Source organism: Charadrius vociferus, unplaced genomic scaffold, assembly GCF_000708025.1.
Source record: "Charadrius vociferus isolate BGI_N301 unplaced genomic scaffold, ASM70802v2 scaffold611, whole genome shotgun sequence".
NCBI lineage: Eukaryota > Metazoa > Chordata > Aves > Charadriiformes > Charadriidae > Charadrius > Charadrius vociferus.
In genome coordinates, this window is record NW_009646844.1 from 1,914,478 (window position 1) to 1,929,594 (window position 15,117).

Genomic DNA, 15,117 nt, shown 5'->3' on the forward strand with positions numbered 1-15,117 from the left:
CCAGGAACTCTCTGGCACACTTCCTAAGCATGTTCTTTCAGGAAAACTGGTCCTTACAGCCTAGTATCCATTAGTATGAGGCATACCTGTTAACTCAGGAGGGTTTTCATGTATGTAGTCTTCCAAACTCGCTCTTTTGTGGTATCACAGTTCCCCATTCAGGATGAGATTGTAGTTGTGGGTGACTCTCTCAGCGTTATTTAAAAGTAATAGTACTTTATTTTATCTAGCACCTGAAAACAAAAGCGTTTGCACCCGTTGTCTCTACCTCAGTTCATTTCTGGTTTCTGTGTGTGATTTGTTAAAGTGTTTCACCATGCTCATAATGAAGATTTTTGTTTTTCTTTTTTTTTTTTTTTTTTTTTTCCTTACATCGTGTCCTAAGTTTCCTTTGCTTCAACTTCTGACCAATTGCCTGTTGGCACATTTGTTCAGCTTGTCACGGTTGCTCTGAACAGCAGCCCTGTCCTCTATAGAGTACCAGCCAGCCAGTCTGCCAAGTTGATGTCACCTCCAGACTTGCTGAGGGTGTGTTCTGTGTCATTGCCTGAGGTGTTAATGAAGAAGTTAAATGGTATCAGCCTCAGCATTGACCCTTCCTGAAGAGCAGCTGCCCTAACTAGCCTCTGGTTTGACCTTGAGCTACTGACCACTTCTCTGTGAGCCTGATGGTCTGACCACTGCTTCATCCACCTTCTTGTTCACCCACCCAGATGCTATCTCTCTAGATTTTATGTAAGGAGGCTGTGGGACACTGTGTCAAAAATGTTCTTGAAATAGGCAGTAACCAATGCGCTCCCCTCATCCACAGAGCCAGTACTTCATCACTGACGCAGTCAGTTTGGCCATGCTTGATTTGCCCTTGGTAAATCAATGCTGTTTGTTCCTGAATCATCTTCCGGTCCTTTGTGTGCCTGGAAGTGCCTTCCATCAGGTCTTGTTCCATAACTTTTCCAGGAACTGAGGAGTGAAGCCGTAGCCTGTAGCTTTCTGGATCCTCCTCCCTATTTTTTTTTTTTTTTTTTTTAAGATGGACATAACAGTAGATGTTTATGTGCATTTTAAATTATCGCTATATCTGTCTAAAGCTGAGTGTTTTGGAAGCACCATGCCTGCGTTTGAGTGAATACCAGATCATTGTGAACCTTGCCTCTCTGTACCACTCTTGGTCTGATCCAGAATGGGAGTGTTGTCAGCTAGGTTAGCAACAAATAATATTAGAAATTATCATCTAGTTTCTTAGTTTTGGCAGATAAAATAGATTTAGTTAATACAATCAGAGAAGAAAGGATACTTATTTTCCTGTTCTCAGTAATTCTTTTTCTCCATTTCTTTATTCATTTAAAAATTCTTCTATTGAAGTTGCCAGGGGCTTTGAACATTAAGTAATTACCAGTGATTTCTTTTTTTTGAATAGTGACTAAGACACTGTCTTGCTTGTAGAATGTAGATATTATATTAAAAGAGCCCCAAGTGCCAAGAAAATCTGTTTCATAAGATTACTCATAGAGATTTAGCCTTGAGTATTCTCTGAACTTCGGTATGTAGGAAAAAGGTGGGAATTAAAGGCAGCTTCTTACTTTGTGTGAATACAGGAGTGATAACAGGGAATTGTATACTGGGACTTGCTCTTTCCCCTTAGCGGTCTTTTTCTCTTAACTGTGGCACCAGAAATTGCTAAATCTAAGTGCGGATATTATTAATTACTTGCTTTCAGATATCTTTTGGGGGTTCATAAAAGCATTATGATTCTGTGGGAGTATGTCTTTTGCCATACTAGGTAGTGCCATAATTGGAAAACTTGGAATCCTTTTCTGAGTAGCGCTATAAGGTACCATGTCCAGGGAGCAGGATTGGTCTGAAAGGAACTTTACTTTTTGCACAAAGTTTCTTTGCTTCACATTTTATCATGCCAACAGATGGTAAAAGAAGTCATTTTGGTCAGGCTAAACTGTCACTGCATACATTTCCACATCTAATTTTATGGTTTAGGGCTTGCAGGAAAGTGTTTATTTTTTATTTTCCATCTTGTCTTCAGGAGATCAAACAAATTGAGTTTTCTAATGCTTCTTCATATACTATATTTCTTAAATTTCTAATAATTCTTTTTCTTTTTTTCTGTAATGTTTCCATTTGGTCCACAATTTTCTTGAATTGAGCAGAGTAGCTTTAATAAAAAGTGCTTCAGCTGAGGCCTTATCAGTGCCAAGTCAAAGACAGCTTTATTATCCAGTGATTAGCTCAGCTGAGCTACAGTTTTTTGGCCAGTACAACTAACACCAAGATCCCAAAGGAAAATCAGAAGGTGTAGTGCACCACTCGTGATAATTGCTGTGGTGATCGTGGCAGTCTTAAACATCTATCAATCCACTCTTACAGTTGACTCCTATACTAGACACTCTGAATCACGACAAAGAGATAGTACATCATCCTAATCTTCCTTTTCTGCATTGGAAAGTAGCATACTTGGATGGAAATCATAAGTTGATCTAATGCATTTTGTTAAGAGGAGGAAGCATCGCTAAGAAAGGTACAGGTTAAAACAATCTCAGCTGGACTGTGATCAGTGCTGGTTTCTTTCCTTTTCCATTAGACGTGGTAAGGCATGTGTAGAAGCTGGTTTGTGCCTTGGGAAAATTATGTTAAGCAGCATTTTATTGATCATGAAGTACCTCATCTGGGAAGAGCTTCAGAACGTTGTGAGACTGCGTGTTGGCTGTAGATATTTAGAAAGGCTACTGCAGTATAGCACCAGTGTGTGGGGACAAGGTCATTTATGTTTATTGAGTGCTCTTATTGTGTGTGCATTCTGTCATGCTGACAAAAGCTTGTGAGTTTTTGACATAAGTACAGCATTTGTCAACTTCCCAGCTGACCCCTTGCATGTCACAATGTGTGGATGTGGCACGAACAGATGTTGCACATCTTTTCTAGTACAAGGTGGATGGACATTATACAGTTCATAGAATTGGCCTCCATCTTTTACTTTGAAACACAGTGTCTGGAAGGATGTGTCACTTTCTAATTTACATTCCCTGATATTTTTATGGGCTTTGATAGTTGGATTCTTAAAATGACTTAAAAGTGTTCTTGCCACTTTGGAACAAAGCAGCTAATTGGGATCTCAGGCCACAATGTACATGTCTAATAGCATTTCCACTGAGCATCTGGTCTCAAGTTTGCTTTATCTTTCTCCATGAAAGTGGCGTTTTTGACATCTGTTATAAGGGTTTGGAAACTGGGAGCTTTCCATGGTGTGTTCCGTTCATACGGTATTTCCCTTAGGCCACATGCAGTTTTATTTCTTTTTAAATTTACTTGCGTTTCATATCACACAAGTTAAAGAGTTAACTATGTTTTTCCATTGTGGAAATTTCACTTGGTAGATATCGGGAGAGCCCTACCTTTCTATTTGCACAGGACTAAGCCCTTTAGTTGTTGTCTTTGCTAAACAGTTAAAAGGCGGTGTGTTCTTCACACAAAGGCCTTTAAAGTGGAGGTTTCGCTATCCCCTTTTGTAATTAACTTTAATGGTGATCTATATTACTTCATTTTAGACATACCTATGGCAACAGAAGTTGGGTTTTGTTAGTCCTTTCTCCTGCATTCTGTGTGCATGTCAGCTCTCTATTTTCCTTCAGTGCTTCAGCCTTTCCCAGCCTTCTGCACATTCACAGACTGGATTGTTTGGAAGTCTCTCACTGCAGAAAGCTTACAGGGAGAGGTGCCTGAAAAAATAAATAGGCGCTATGAACCTGTACAGCACAGGGTGGTCCCTGGAACCTCTTTGCGAGTCTTGTCATTTGTGGCATGCTTTCACAGTTTCTGGTGCTGTGGTTGACATGGGTGGAGCTGAAAAAGTTGCCAGTCGTCTTGTTGCCCATCTTCTTCCATGTATGTGGTAGTCCATGGGTGTAGTTAGAGAACACGCACAGACTGAACAGATACCACTAACAAAGTCACCACTGTTAAACTTTTCTTTTTCTGGTGACCTTGGAGGTTGGTGACCTGTACTGAAAGGATATGGACTTTCCATATGCACAGAAGCATTCTGTGATGTAGCAGTTTCATAAACTGAACCAGAATTCCTAATTTTTGTGTAGGTAGAATCCCAAAATACTCATGCCGGGCACAGTTAGTAATTCAGGATTACCTCACAGTGTGTTTTCTCTGTCGGAATTACCATAATTTATTGTATAACATAAAACGTCATTTAATACTGACATACTGAATGGCATTCATGTGAGTTAACAAGAAACATGTAAGCTCTGCATTATTTCATGGCTTAGCGCAAGAGAAGTTTCACAGTGGTGCTTCTGAAGATGGAGCAAATCTGTTGCCTTCACATCTTGCATTTCTAATATTCTTGTAGCACTTCGAGAGACAAAGCACATTTTAGATCTGCATAGGAAAAGAAATTCAATAACAAAATTAATATAGAAGCTTTTAAGAAGTGTTTAAGCTTTAAAACCATAAACATACTCTCTTTTTCATTATATTTTATAGTATTACCCTCTATATCATAAGTTAAATTTTATATTTACGTTACTTTGCCTCCAAAAATGTAATATGTCTGTCAGTATTGGGGGTATAGATGGTAATACTAGCGTATATTATTGGTACTGTCTTCTAGCTTGATCTGAATTCTTACTCAGCTCTTACCCTTACCCTTTGGTTTTATGACCAGTCTTAATTACTTAGTACCAGTATTTTCTCCTTTGTCTCTAGCGTTCCTGCCAATGTTCTTCTTCCCGTTACTATGTATTTGAGTATCAAAAAATAGTTTGTTAAACACAAACGCAGCTATACCACTGCTATTTGAAAAATGTTGAGAAAAATTAATATTCAGAAAAACAGAAGGGTAATTTTAGAAGAAGGATTGTATAATTCTTTTCTTGGCATCTTTCCGCATTTGTCTACATTTTCATTTCTGACCATGTGAACCAAACAGTTGCTTCCATCAGTCTTTAAGCAACCATCTTCTCCTTGTGCTTTCCTCTAGCCAAATCTTTGTTCTTTTTTAAATGTTCGCATTATGCATGGGTGACTTGGAAATGCTAATATGCCATGCTCATGTTGTATTTATGTGTGTTGTAACAGTTTCTCTTTTCTGGCTGTCTTACACAAATACACATCAAACTCCCTTCAGTGAGGTGATTACATCGCATAGAGCTGAGTGAAATAGATACGAAAGGTTCGAGATAAGTGTCTCTTCTGTACTGAGTGTTTGGCACCTTTTAGTGTGGAAGTGTGTCCAGCAGCTCAATTTGTCTCTGCATAGGGCAACTGCTGCCATTTAAAAAAAAAAAGGAAAAAAAAAAAAAAAGTCCATCAAAGAGGAAGCAGCAAGAGCAACTTTATAGTTCTACCTGCATTGCAGGTGACTGCCAGGTACAAACATATTTGACCTGTAAGGAAGAGTGTTAGCTTATTTCAACTCCCTTTCTTAGCAAAGGCATCCCTGGCTGCTACTTCGGATAACCATACAACATACGCTTCTTCAGCTCCCCGGTGTTACTTTGTCTTAACTTTATGAAATATCGAAGAAGCCCTGTGAATGTTAAATGTTGTCTATAGTGAGAAGATAGCAATTACAGTGATACATACTGTTGTGTTGTTGGTTTTTTGTTTTTTTTTTTCAATAGTGTTATGGAAGAATAGTCCTTTTTTATTGCCCTTTAGTAATGGGGTGATTTTGTGCATGTTTGTTTTTTTCTTAAAGCTTTTTACTAGGAGGATCATGTTTAACCCTTTTACTCTCTCATCCAAGAACTGGTGTCTAAGAGACTTTTTAACTTTTACAGGTTCTGTGTCATTATGTGTTTCACAGAGATTAACAGCATGTCCCTGCCCATTCCCAAACTTTGTGTTCTGTTTTGTGCCAGAAACGTAAAATTTTGAATGTATGTTTATTTGGACAGGCAGAAGGTGACTATAATGTGTATATGTTTTAATTAGTAAAGTAAAATGAATAGGCTTTGGATAAGTTGTGGCAAGTCATTTAACTAGAATTGACAATAAACCAGGTGCCATACTGTAGAAGAGATGAAGGAAACAAGAATTTCTTGACTTCCTCAATGTGGCTCTGAATTTGTGAAGTGATGAGGAATTCTAAACAGGAAGATTCAAATGAGGAAAAGAATATTGTTGGAATGAAAGCATGATAATAGCAAAGAGCAATCCTGTCATTAGGAGATGACAGAGAGAGCTGAAGGAGGAAAGTACTGTGCGGCAAGAAGGCCCACTGTAGTAGGAAAGCCAGTGCTGTGTAATGGTGTTAATACACTGATAAATGATACTGTATATATTTGTATATAGATACATATTTGTAGATATTTATTTGAACACCACCAACAATATATAAACCAATAAGATACATAGTAATACAGTAAATATATTACAATAAATAAGAAGACACATAAATCGTATGGAAAATATTTAATCAATACACATTTTGCAATGACGTTGCATATTGCAAAAATTTAATAAGTAATAACATAATTTTAGTACCAGGCAAAAATACCACCCTTCCTATTCACTTAAGAATTTGATTTAGCATGAACATCCTAACACACTGATGTAAAAGAAGTTAGTTCAGTTGTTTGAGCAATTGTTTGTTGACAGAGAATTATCTCATTACGGAACCTTTTGTCACAGTGGCTTAAGGAGGTTTCAACAATAAGTAACAGCTTTACTCCCTTTACATTTCCCTTCATTCTGCAATTACTCACTGAGTATGTAAAGTTTTGTGGTTTTCGTATTTTTCTAGCACTTTCTGACTCTATTTTATTGTTGCTGTTGCTTAAAGGTATTACTGTACCTTTAAATTCTAGGAATCAATAAATGGTTTCCAGGTTATCAGGGGAAGTTCAGTGTAAATTTCATATTGTAAGGTTTTTATCCAAGCCTATGTTAGGCAGTGCATTTCAACAGGGAAAAAAAATGCAGTCAACTCCGTGTCAATGTGTCTGAATGCGTAAGAGATGCGATCTTAAAAGAAATGTTGTTTTATTTGCAGAAAGCCATATTCTTGAGGATGTAAACAAGTGTATCATTGCACTGAGAGAGCAAAATGCAGACAACTTAGATCGTGCAGCAGGTGCAATCCGAGGGCGCGCTTCAAGAGTAGCTCACATTGTTTCGGGTGAGATGGACAATTATGAACCAGGGGCTTACACTGAAGGAGTGATGACCAATGTTCACTATTTGACCAAGAATGGTAAGTCTGATTTCTAAGCTACCTTCTCAGTTTCTTTAGTAGTGTAAACTTTTCTTTATATGCCACATTTAAAGTGAATCCTGTGATTCTCTGATGTAATACACTAATTATGCACTAATAATTCACTATATGGTCTCTAATCTCCTTTCAGCATGCTATCCAATTATGGATGGTACCATGCAGTTCAAAGTTAATTTTCAAAATTTTATTTGAATGACATCATTTGTGTAAGGCTTTTTAAGTTATGGCAGACTTTTACCAGAATTCTTAAATAAATGCAAATAAAAAAAATTGGAAACTTGTAACTGATGAGGCAGCAGTTTTCCACTCTGTTTTACTCGCCTCATCACATCTGTTCTAACCATATGAAAGGCAAACTCGCTTTGCGATTTGTGTGTACTTGCCCCTTTTAAGGACTGTTGAGCAGCAGTTAAATATCACCAAATATCTTCATTTTTGCTAAGCGAATTTGGAACTTCCTAAAATGGTTAGTGTGTCCGTTTCCTTTTTCATTATATTGAAAAAGAGAGTATCCTATATTGGAATGTACCTGTACTGTCAGCAGGGGTGTAACTGCACTATTCTATAAATGGTTTCTGTTGCTTACAACAGTTGTTGTTTACATAAATGTATCTCTTGCCTTTCATAGTACATACTTAAAAAAGAAAATTATCTGTGGAGCTCCCAGGACTTCCATGTTTTCAGGGGTTGCAAGTCTAATAGTTGGGCAGTTCAAAAATTGCTGTTAAGAAATTTTTTGGCAAGTCTGTACATCTCTGGAATATAGGATTCAGCTTCATGAACTCAGAAGTCTAAATCCTAGCTCTGTCAATCTAAACAAGTTTCTGGTATCTTATATTTCACTGACACTTACTTTATTTTACCACAAGAAAAGACAGGAATTTTGTTTGAGCTCTTTCTTAATTGGTTCAAATTGGTCCAGGTCAGAACTGACTTTGTGTAAAACAAGAGTGAATTGACATCACAGTGAAGTGGCAAAAGGGACAGAATAGTGAGAAGGATTTGAAATAGACTTGCCTGGTTTTATCTTCTTTTCTGACGTTTTGATGAGAAAATCTGAGAACTTTTCAACATGACATCTTTTTTTCATAACTTCTGAAAGTACTATGACAAATCTCAAGGGAAGCAGCAATTATAGGAAAGCATAGTTTTGATTCCTGTGTAAAAGCTGAGCCCTTCTTTGTTGAAACTGGTAGTCTTTAAACACATAAGGAATTGATGCTGATTTCTGTTCTGTTGCCTTTCTTTGACAGTAATACATAATGTACCTAACTCCGTGTATGTACAGAAGACAGGAAGACATAAAACTGTTTTTTGTTGGAATGTTTGCCTGGGTCAAGGGATATCAAGCATGGTGTCATCTGCTCAAATGTCTTTGCAGTACTTCAAACCTAAGAATCCATTATCTTTATGTTATTCAATAGGACTGGAAAAAAGAGACATATATTTCTCATTCTTACCTGTATTTATATGATTTGCAGTGAAGAGACATCATATTATGCAATGTTTTTTGGTTGCTTGATGGTTTGTTGTTTGGTTTTTTTTTTAACTGTTTCAGCTTACAGGGGAAATGCCAGTAGGCTGCAGCCCTCAGGTGTAACCCAAAATACTCCATCACTGCTAGGTTTTTCAGGAGCCAGCTGATTGCAAGGTGACACTTCACTACGAGAGAATTGTGTATTTGTGCTGCCATTAGCTCCTAAGTTAGCCTGCATGAGAAACCTAGGGCAGTGAAGTGCGTCCTTTATGCCTAGTGAAAAACTAATGTGTTACTAAAGAAAAAATATTGCAGGGAGAGTATAGAGTTAGTGAAAATAGAATTATAGAATAATAGCATACATGGAAATTGCAGAGAAATAAAAACGCTGATGAAAGAGAGAAAGGGAGCCAGAAATGGGAAGGATGCAAATTGGATGTAACAGGACAGAGAAATTGCGCATAAAGAGGAACAGGTACATTTACTGTTTGTTAAGACAAAGGCTGAGGTAAAATTGTAGCACATATGTTGAGGTAGTTTAAAAGAAAAGAAGAGGTTAAATTCTATGCATTACAGTATATTCAAGAAAAGAGCATAAGATCACTGAATTTGTCTCTCCAGCTGAAAGGCATCAGACATATGTGAGATGGTAAAGTGGGTAATTGTACTGCCATACAGAGAGTGTTAAAACTGATGCTTAATGTCTTAGATCAAGTTGTGTGATCATGTTTAGATACCAGATATTGACAGCTGAATGGATCTCTACAGCACTGTAAAATGGAGTGTCAGCTTCCTCAGGCTTATGTTATGCCATTCCTCCATTTTGCCCCTTCCTTTTCCCCCCAAGAAGAAAACCTCAAGCAAACTAACAATGCCCTGTAAGAGAACCATTTACGTTGTGTAGTTGAGCTCTTAGAATTTAGGTAGTACCAGAACTAAAGTTGTCTTTGCAGCCTTGATTTGCACTCCGTGTACGTATGGATTATGACATTGTGATTATGTGATCATACACAGTTATGTTACAAAACAGTTGCTTGATTCAGGTCACTGGATGAGTCTGCTTTAGATATGCCAAGGTCACATATTAGATGAGGCTGCTGTCCACAGGATTGATTTGGAAAGTAAGCAGAAGACTGCAGGAAGAGAATATATGATCTGGTAGTGAGGATAGTTCATTTGGAGACTGCTGCTGTCGGTACAGAGTTCCTATGTCACATTGTCTAAGTACACGAGGCTACAACTAAGTGTGGAGTGCAGGAATAAAAAAAATGCTTCCCAGCTCCTGGTCTGAGTGAGCATGCTGACGGGGTCCTTGCTCTACATCACAGGGCATGTAGGGGGCGTTCTCCCCTCTTGATCTCAAACATCAGTGGGAAGGGCATGTATGTATGTGGATAGGAAAGAGCATTCCAGCCAGCTCCCTACTGTAGATGATTGGAAGTCAGCATTGAGAATCATGCCCTGGAAATGTGTGCCACAGGGGCTGTCTGAAACTTTTATGGACCACTGGAGAACAGAGTGTTCAGTTGTGTGGTCTGTATGCTCAGTGCTGGCAAGTGTTTAAATCAGCATTTCTTATCTTGATTTTACAAGTACAAAGGTGGTAGAGGTTCAGGCTGTATTCTGGTATGGTTAAGACTGAAAATGTTAGTACTGGTACTACTCTCTCTTTCCTAATGTCTGGTGCTGTTGATTAGATTGAAATATGCAGATCCTTGCATTTTGATAGGGTTTGTGTACTTTTACATGAAAGCAAAATGAGACCTTTAGAAACACTTTATAAAAACCTAAGGTATTTCCACTTCAGAATTGGAAGAGTAACCTTGTACTGTATTTTTAAATATCAGTCTACTCCATTATTTAACTGCCTGCCAGAATCTGCAGCAGTTAAATTTAAGGAAATAATTTATATTATGGCATATATCTGTTGATACAGTAAAAAGCCTGTATTTATTGTAAATTTTGTCTACAGTTCTGCTTTTGTGTCAAAGTATAATGATATACTATATACACATACAAGTATGTATACACATATATATAAATCCTCTAGTTACTTAGATCTAAGGATCTTGTAAAAAACAAGGAAAAGGGTGGAGACACAGAGGGATAAGTATTTTAACTGTCGTAAAGAACCTAGTGGAGGTATCTTTCTCTGCATCACTGGAGTTTTGAGTCCACATTTTTTTATTCCAGCAGTGCTGATGGAATTACAGCAAACCATTGTCCACAGCTTCTTACAATCAGAATTATGAAATACCTTGTAATTCACATAGGGACAGGGCTTAACTTTGAGTTTAGGAATAGTAATGAAGTTGTATTTGGAATGAAAAACAAATGTAACAGTTCTCAAAATAATATATTAATTAAATTAATATATTCAATTAAATAATGATTCGTTAAATTAATATATTAATTACATTCTTAACTATACTGTTTGCCAGTGTCACTGATGAGTGTATTTATTTGTTGGTCCCAAGATGGTCATTTTGGCCATCTTCAAGAGTCTTCTCTCGCTTGATAGCCCTGTCAGTGTGATCAGTCATATAGCCTCCATACTAATGCTGATCTACTCCACCTGAAACAGAGATTTCTTGTATGGTACTTTATTAAATGATACTGCAGGGTGGACTGAATCTACTGCATTGCTTTTCTCTGGGAAAAGGTAACTTATCTTAGCAATAACGGATATTAATGTTGTCTGATACAGGCTTCCTTCCATCTTCTGCCTTTTATTTACCTTTTCCATTTATCTGCATGTCTTGCATGCCTATGTGCACAAGCTGATGACTTTGTATTTTCCTGGATGCTTCACTTGCCCTTTTCAAATACAGTTTGCAGGATTGTCGCAACAGCTCGTGCAAAATGACTGACGGTTTCCTTTGTCCACTGTCTGAGTCTTTTGCGGTAGGGTTGTTTGTCTTCTCCAGTTGAAGAATGTTATGCTCTCACCCAAAAGACACCCACCAAGGAGGAAACATAAGAAGGCTTTGCGGTCTGTTTTCTCGTGCCCACTGTGACATTTGGTACTTACTTTATCCTCTAAAATTTGGTATGTCATCTAAGCCAAAATGCGGAGAGAGAAGCACCTCCAGAGACTTGATTGACTTTTCCTAAGATAGATCTTCAGATCAGATAGGATGAATCAGCTGTTGAAGCTCTTTACCTCCTCTTGTAGTATAAAAGATACCAATATGACCAACTTTATTCTAGATGATTTATTTGGGGGTAGCTAAAATAAGTTGGATGAATCTCACTCATTCTGCGGTACATGTAAAATCAAAAGTTTTCACTAATTTAAAAAGACAAGTATTTTTAATAAATATTTTCCACTGGTCATTCATCACCCTCAGAATGAGATTTAAAGATAATATTTGCTATCTGAGACTGTTTAGTATTTCATGTTTTTTGCCCTTGCTTGTGAAGCCGAAAGACTGCTAAAGAGGACCGAGTCTTTTCGCTGCAAAATATTAAAAAAAAAAAAAAAAAATCCCCAAAACATTTGATAGAAAAACTGTAGTGAGGCTTGTGTATGCAAGATTCTGGAATTGATGAACTTGTAAAATTGGTGTACAACTCAGACATGGAACTGCTTGTAAGAAACCTTTCAACAGAGAATTACTGTAAGAGCTGAGAGGGGAAAAAACATTAAGAAAAAATCTGAGGCTGTTTGCATGACTTAGCCTAAAATACTTTTTGTTTATAATTGCATGATGATTGTCAAACTATCACTTAAGCAGTAATTCTTCATTCTTGTGACTGTTATGCTATTACAGAGTTGGTAACCTCCATTCAGTTAGGTCTGCCGCTAACTTTTTTTCCTGTAAGGCTCTGTTCTCATCTTTCTGTGAAACTGTGTTAAAAATGTTGGCTTTAAAAGCTGAGATTTGCTTCAGATGTGAAGAATGTTCTGAAAAACAGGAATAAATATCATCAATTTTTTTTTTTGTTCCAGATAATCAAAAAATGACCCTGAACATAATGGCCTTTCTTTTTGCCCATCTCTTTTTCATTTCCTGTAGCTGAAAAATAGCTTTTCTTTACTCTTAGTGACAGTAATGTCCATGTTGATTATGAACACACTGTGGGACTTAAGATGCCTTTAACTACACATTTGCTTGCTTTAAAATGCTGTTGCACTTAGTGATCCTCCAAGGTACTGAGAAAAAGCTCCTCTTCAGTGCACTGTTCCCACGGGCTTTGTTCAGTGCTTCAGATTGCCCAGTGCAGACTCGATGTCTAGGGTACTAGTCTTTAAACACACAGTCTCCAAAATTTTTCCTCCTTCTCAAGATAAAAGTTAGTAAGAATAACATTTAAAAAACAGCATTAATATAAAATGTGTTGATTAATAAGCTAATAACTTACAGTTTTCAATTTAATTTTGATATCTTTTTGGTTGTTAGGTCATTTTCTGGAATTAGGATAGTAAATGCATTTCTGTTACCAGCACGTATGTTTTTCTCCGGCTAGTTATGTGGGGAGAGAGGAGGGAGGCAGGGAAAGGGTCTGTTTGTTTAGGTGGCATTTACAGAAGAAACTGGAAAAGAGAGGCTTCCTTGTACATTCTAAATCTTGCTCCCATGATAATGAATTTGCCATGTACCCTAGTGAAGCCAGTGTTACTTGCAGTATGATTCTGGAGCAGAGGACACTTGGGTAAGCGTTCCTAAAAGTAGGAACACCACTCTTGTCTTAGTTTCTTCTATTTCCACAAGCCCTTGGTGAAATCAGTTTTTTACTCCTATAGGGGAAGTGAGGATGATAGTATACTAGTGTACAGTAAGCGTGTGGGGTTTTTCTCCAGTCGGTAAAATAAATCTATGTGTATATGAGAGACCATTTTTGTTGGGTGGGTTTGTTTGTTTCTTTTTTTTTTTTTTAACCTCTCTATTTTCAGTAGAATTGTCCTTCTGTGTTCATCATATGTGACACTGTGATAAATCTTCACTGCTTCTCTTCACTTGACACTAATTTAAGAAATGACTCAAGACTTTCCAATGTGTATATAATCTTTATCTATCTCTTTTAATATATTTTCTCTTTAGATCTTAAGAATCACTGCCCTGGTCCCATTCAGTAGAGTCCGTTCGTAATGACAGCCCTTCCTTAAGCTGATAAAATGACCAGGGAACTACTACGGCTTTTCGTACTAGGTATTTTTAACTGATGTAGACTCTCTAACTTGGACAATTTTTATCTGTGTGCCCATGTCAAAACTATTGCCGTCATTTCAGCTGTGACTTTCTTGCACAGAGTCTTAAGTGCCTTAACCTCTGTAACATCAAGGACCTTTCATTTGCAGTTCTGTAGTCTGCCTTTCACTTACAGCTCTGTAAACCTTCGGGTGTTTATTTTGAATGTATTTTCCAGAGCTTTTGTGCCAATGTTTTTTCCATTAGTGTTATTATAATGTTTTTCTCGTAGTCTTGTGCCCACAAATCCTGACACTTGGTATTTTGCATTCTTTTGGGAATTATGGTAAGCGTGCTCTGCCTGTTGCATTGGTCCTTGATTAACTTTTTACGTCTCAGACATCACTTTAACAATTACTTCCTTTGCCATTCAGCATTCAAAGAATCCTTTTGTCCTGTTGCCTTTTGGAACAAGATAGTGCATTGGAGATGACATCTGCCTTGCAACAGTCTTAAGTTTTTATCTATTTTATAGATTCATTGTGATAGGAACATATTAGTTCTTAATCTAGCAGTATTGGCTTTTTCTGATGCTTCCTCAAGCCAGTTGGTCAGATGTACTTACTGTTTTTTTTTTCCCTACAGTCCAAAATGTTCTTAATTCTTTGGCATTTGCCACTCCTCTAATGGTTTAATTTTGTATCATTTACATGTCAGAGCATGATCTGCCTCCTGAACAGAACTGTGGACTGCGTAACTTTATTTCACACATCATTAGTGCTTAAGAGTTAATACTGTATTCCATAGTCTATGAGGACTTTTTTGTTTTAAGTCTTCAGTGTGAATCCAGTCTCATTAAGGATTTCCTTAGATCTGAAAAATTGCGGTAACTTCTTGTTCTTCAGTTTTAGATCACTCTCAGTTCTTTATAGTTTCATTTTTTGTTGTTTTCTAACTTGAATTTACAAAAAGCATCTTCCACAGTTTTCATTTTTGTGTGGAATACTTTTTAAAATGTTAAAATTCATAATTGTCATAACATGTTACATCATAATCATAAAACTATATGGTCTCCTTCCCCAATAATATTTTCAACTATATCCAGCTAACCAGTCCAAAGTGTGCTTTGCTTATGATTTTCATAGTCTCTCCCCCAGATTCCTTTCAGCCAGACATGCCCTGTTTCCTAACCTTCCTGGTTCCCTCCTTAGTAACGATGAACTGTTAGATTTGGAAATGATGCAAGAGATTGGGGGGGGGGGGGGGGC

General features: G+C 37.3%; 1 protein-coding gene across 1 annotated transcript in view; it reads left to right on the plus strand.

Annotated features, from left to right (window-relative positions):
- The window catches only part of CTNNA3 (catenin (cadherin-associated protein), alpha 3), a 518,658-nt gene that overhangs the window by 384,038 nt on the left and 119,503 nt on the right, over positions 1-15,117 (plus strand). Inside the window, exon 12 of the mRNA XM_009894002.1 lies at positions 7,019-7,219. Within this exon, the coding sequence (XP_009892304.1) occupies positions 7,019-7,219 (201 nt within the window). The remainder of the gene's footprint in view (positions 1-7,018; positions 7,220-15,117) is intronic.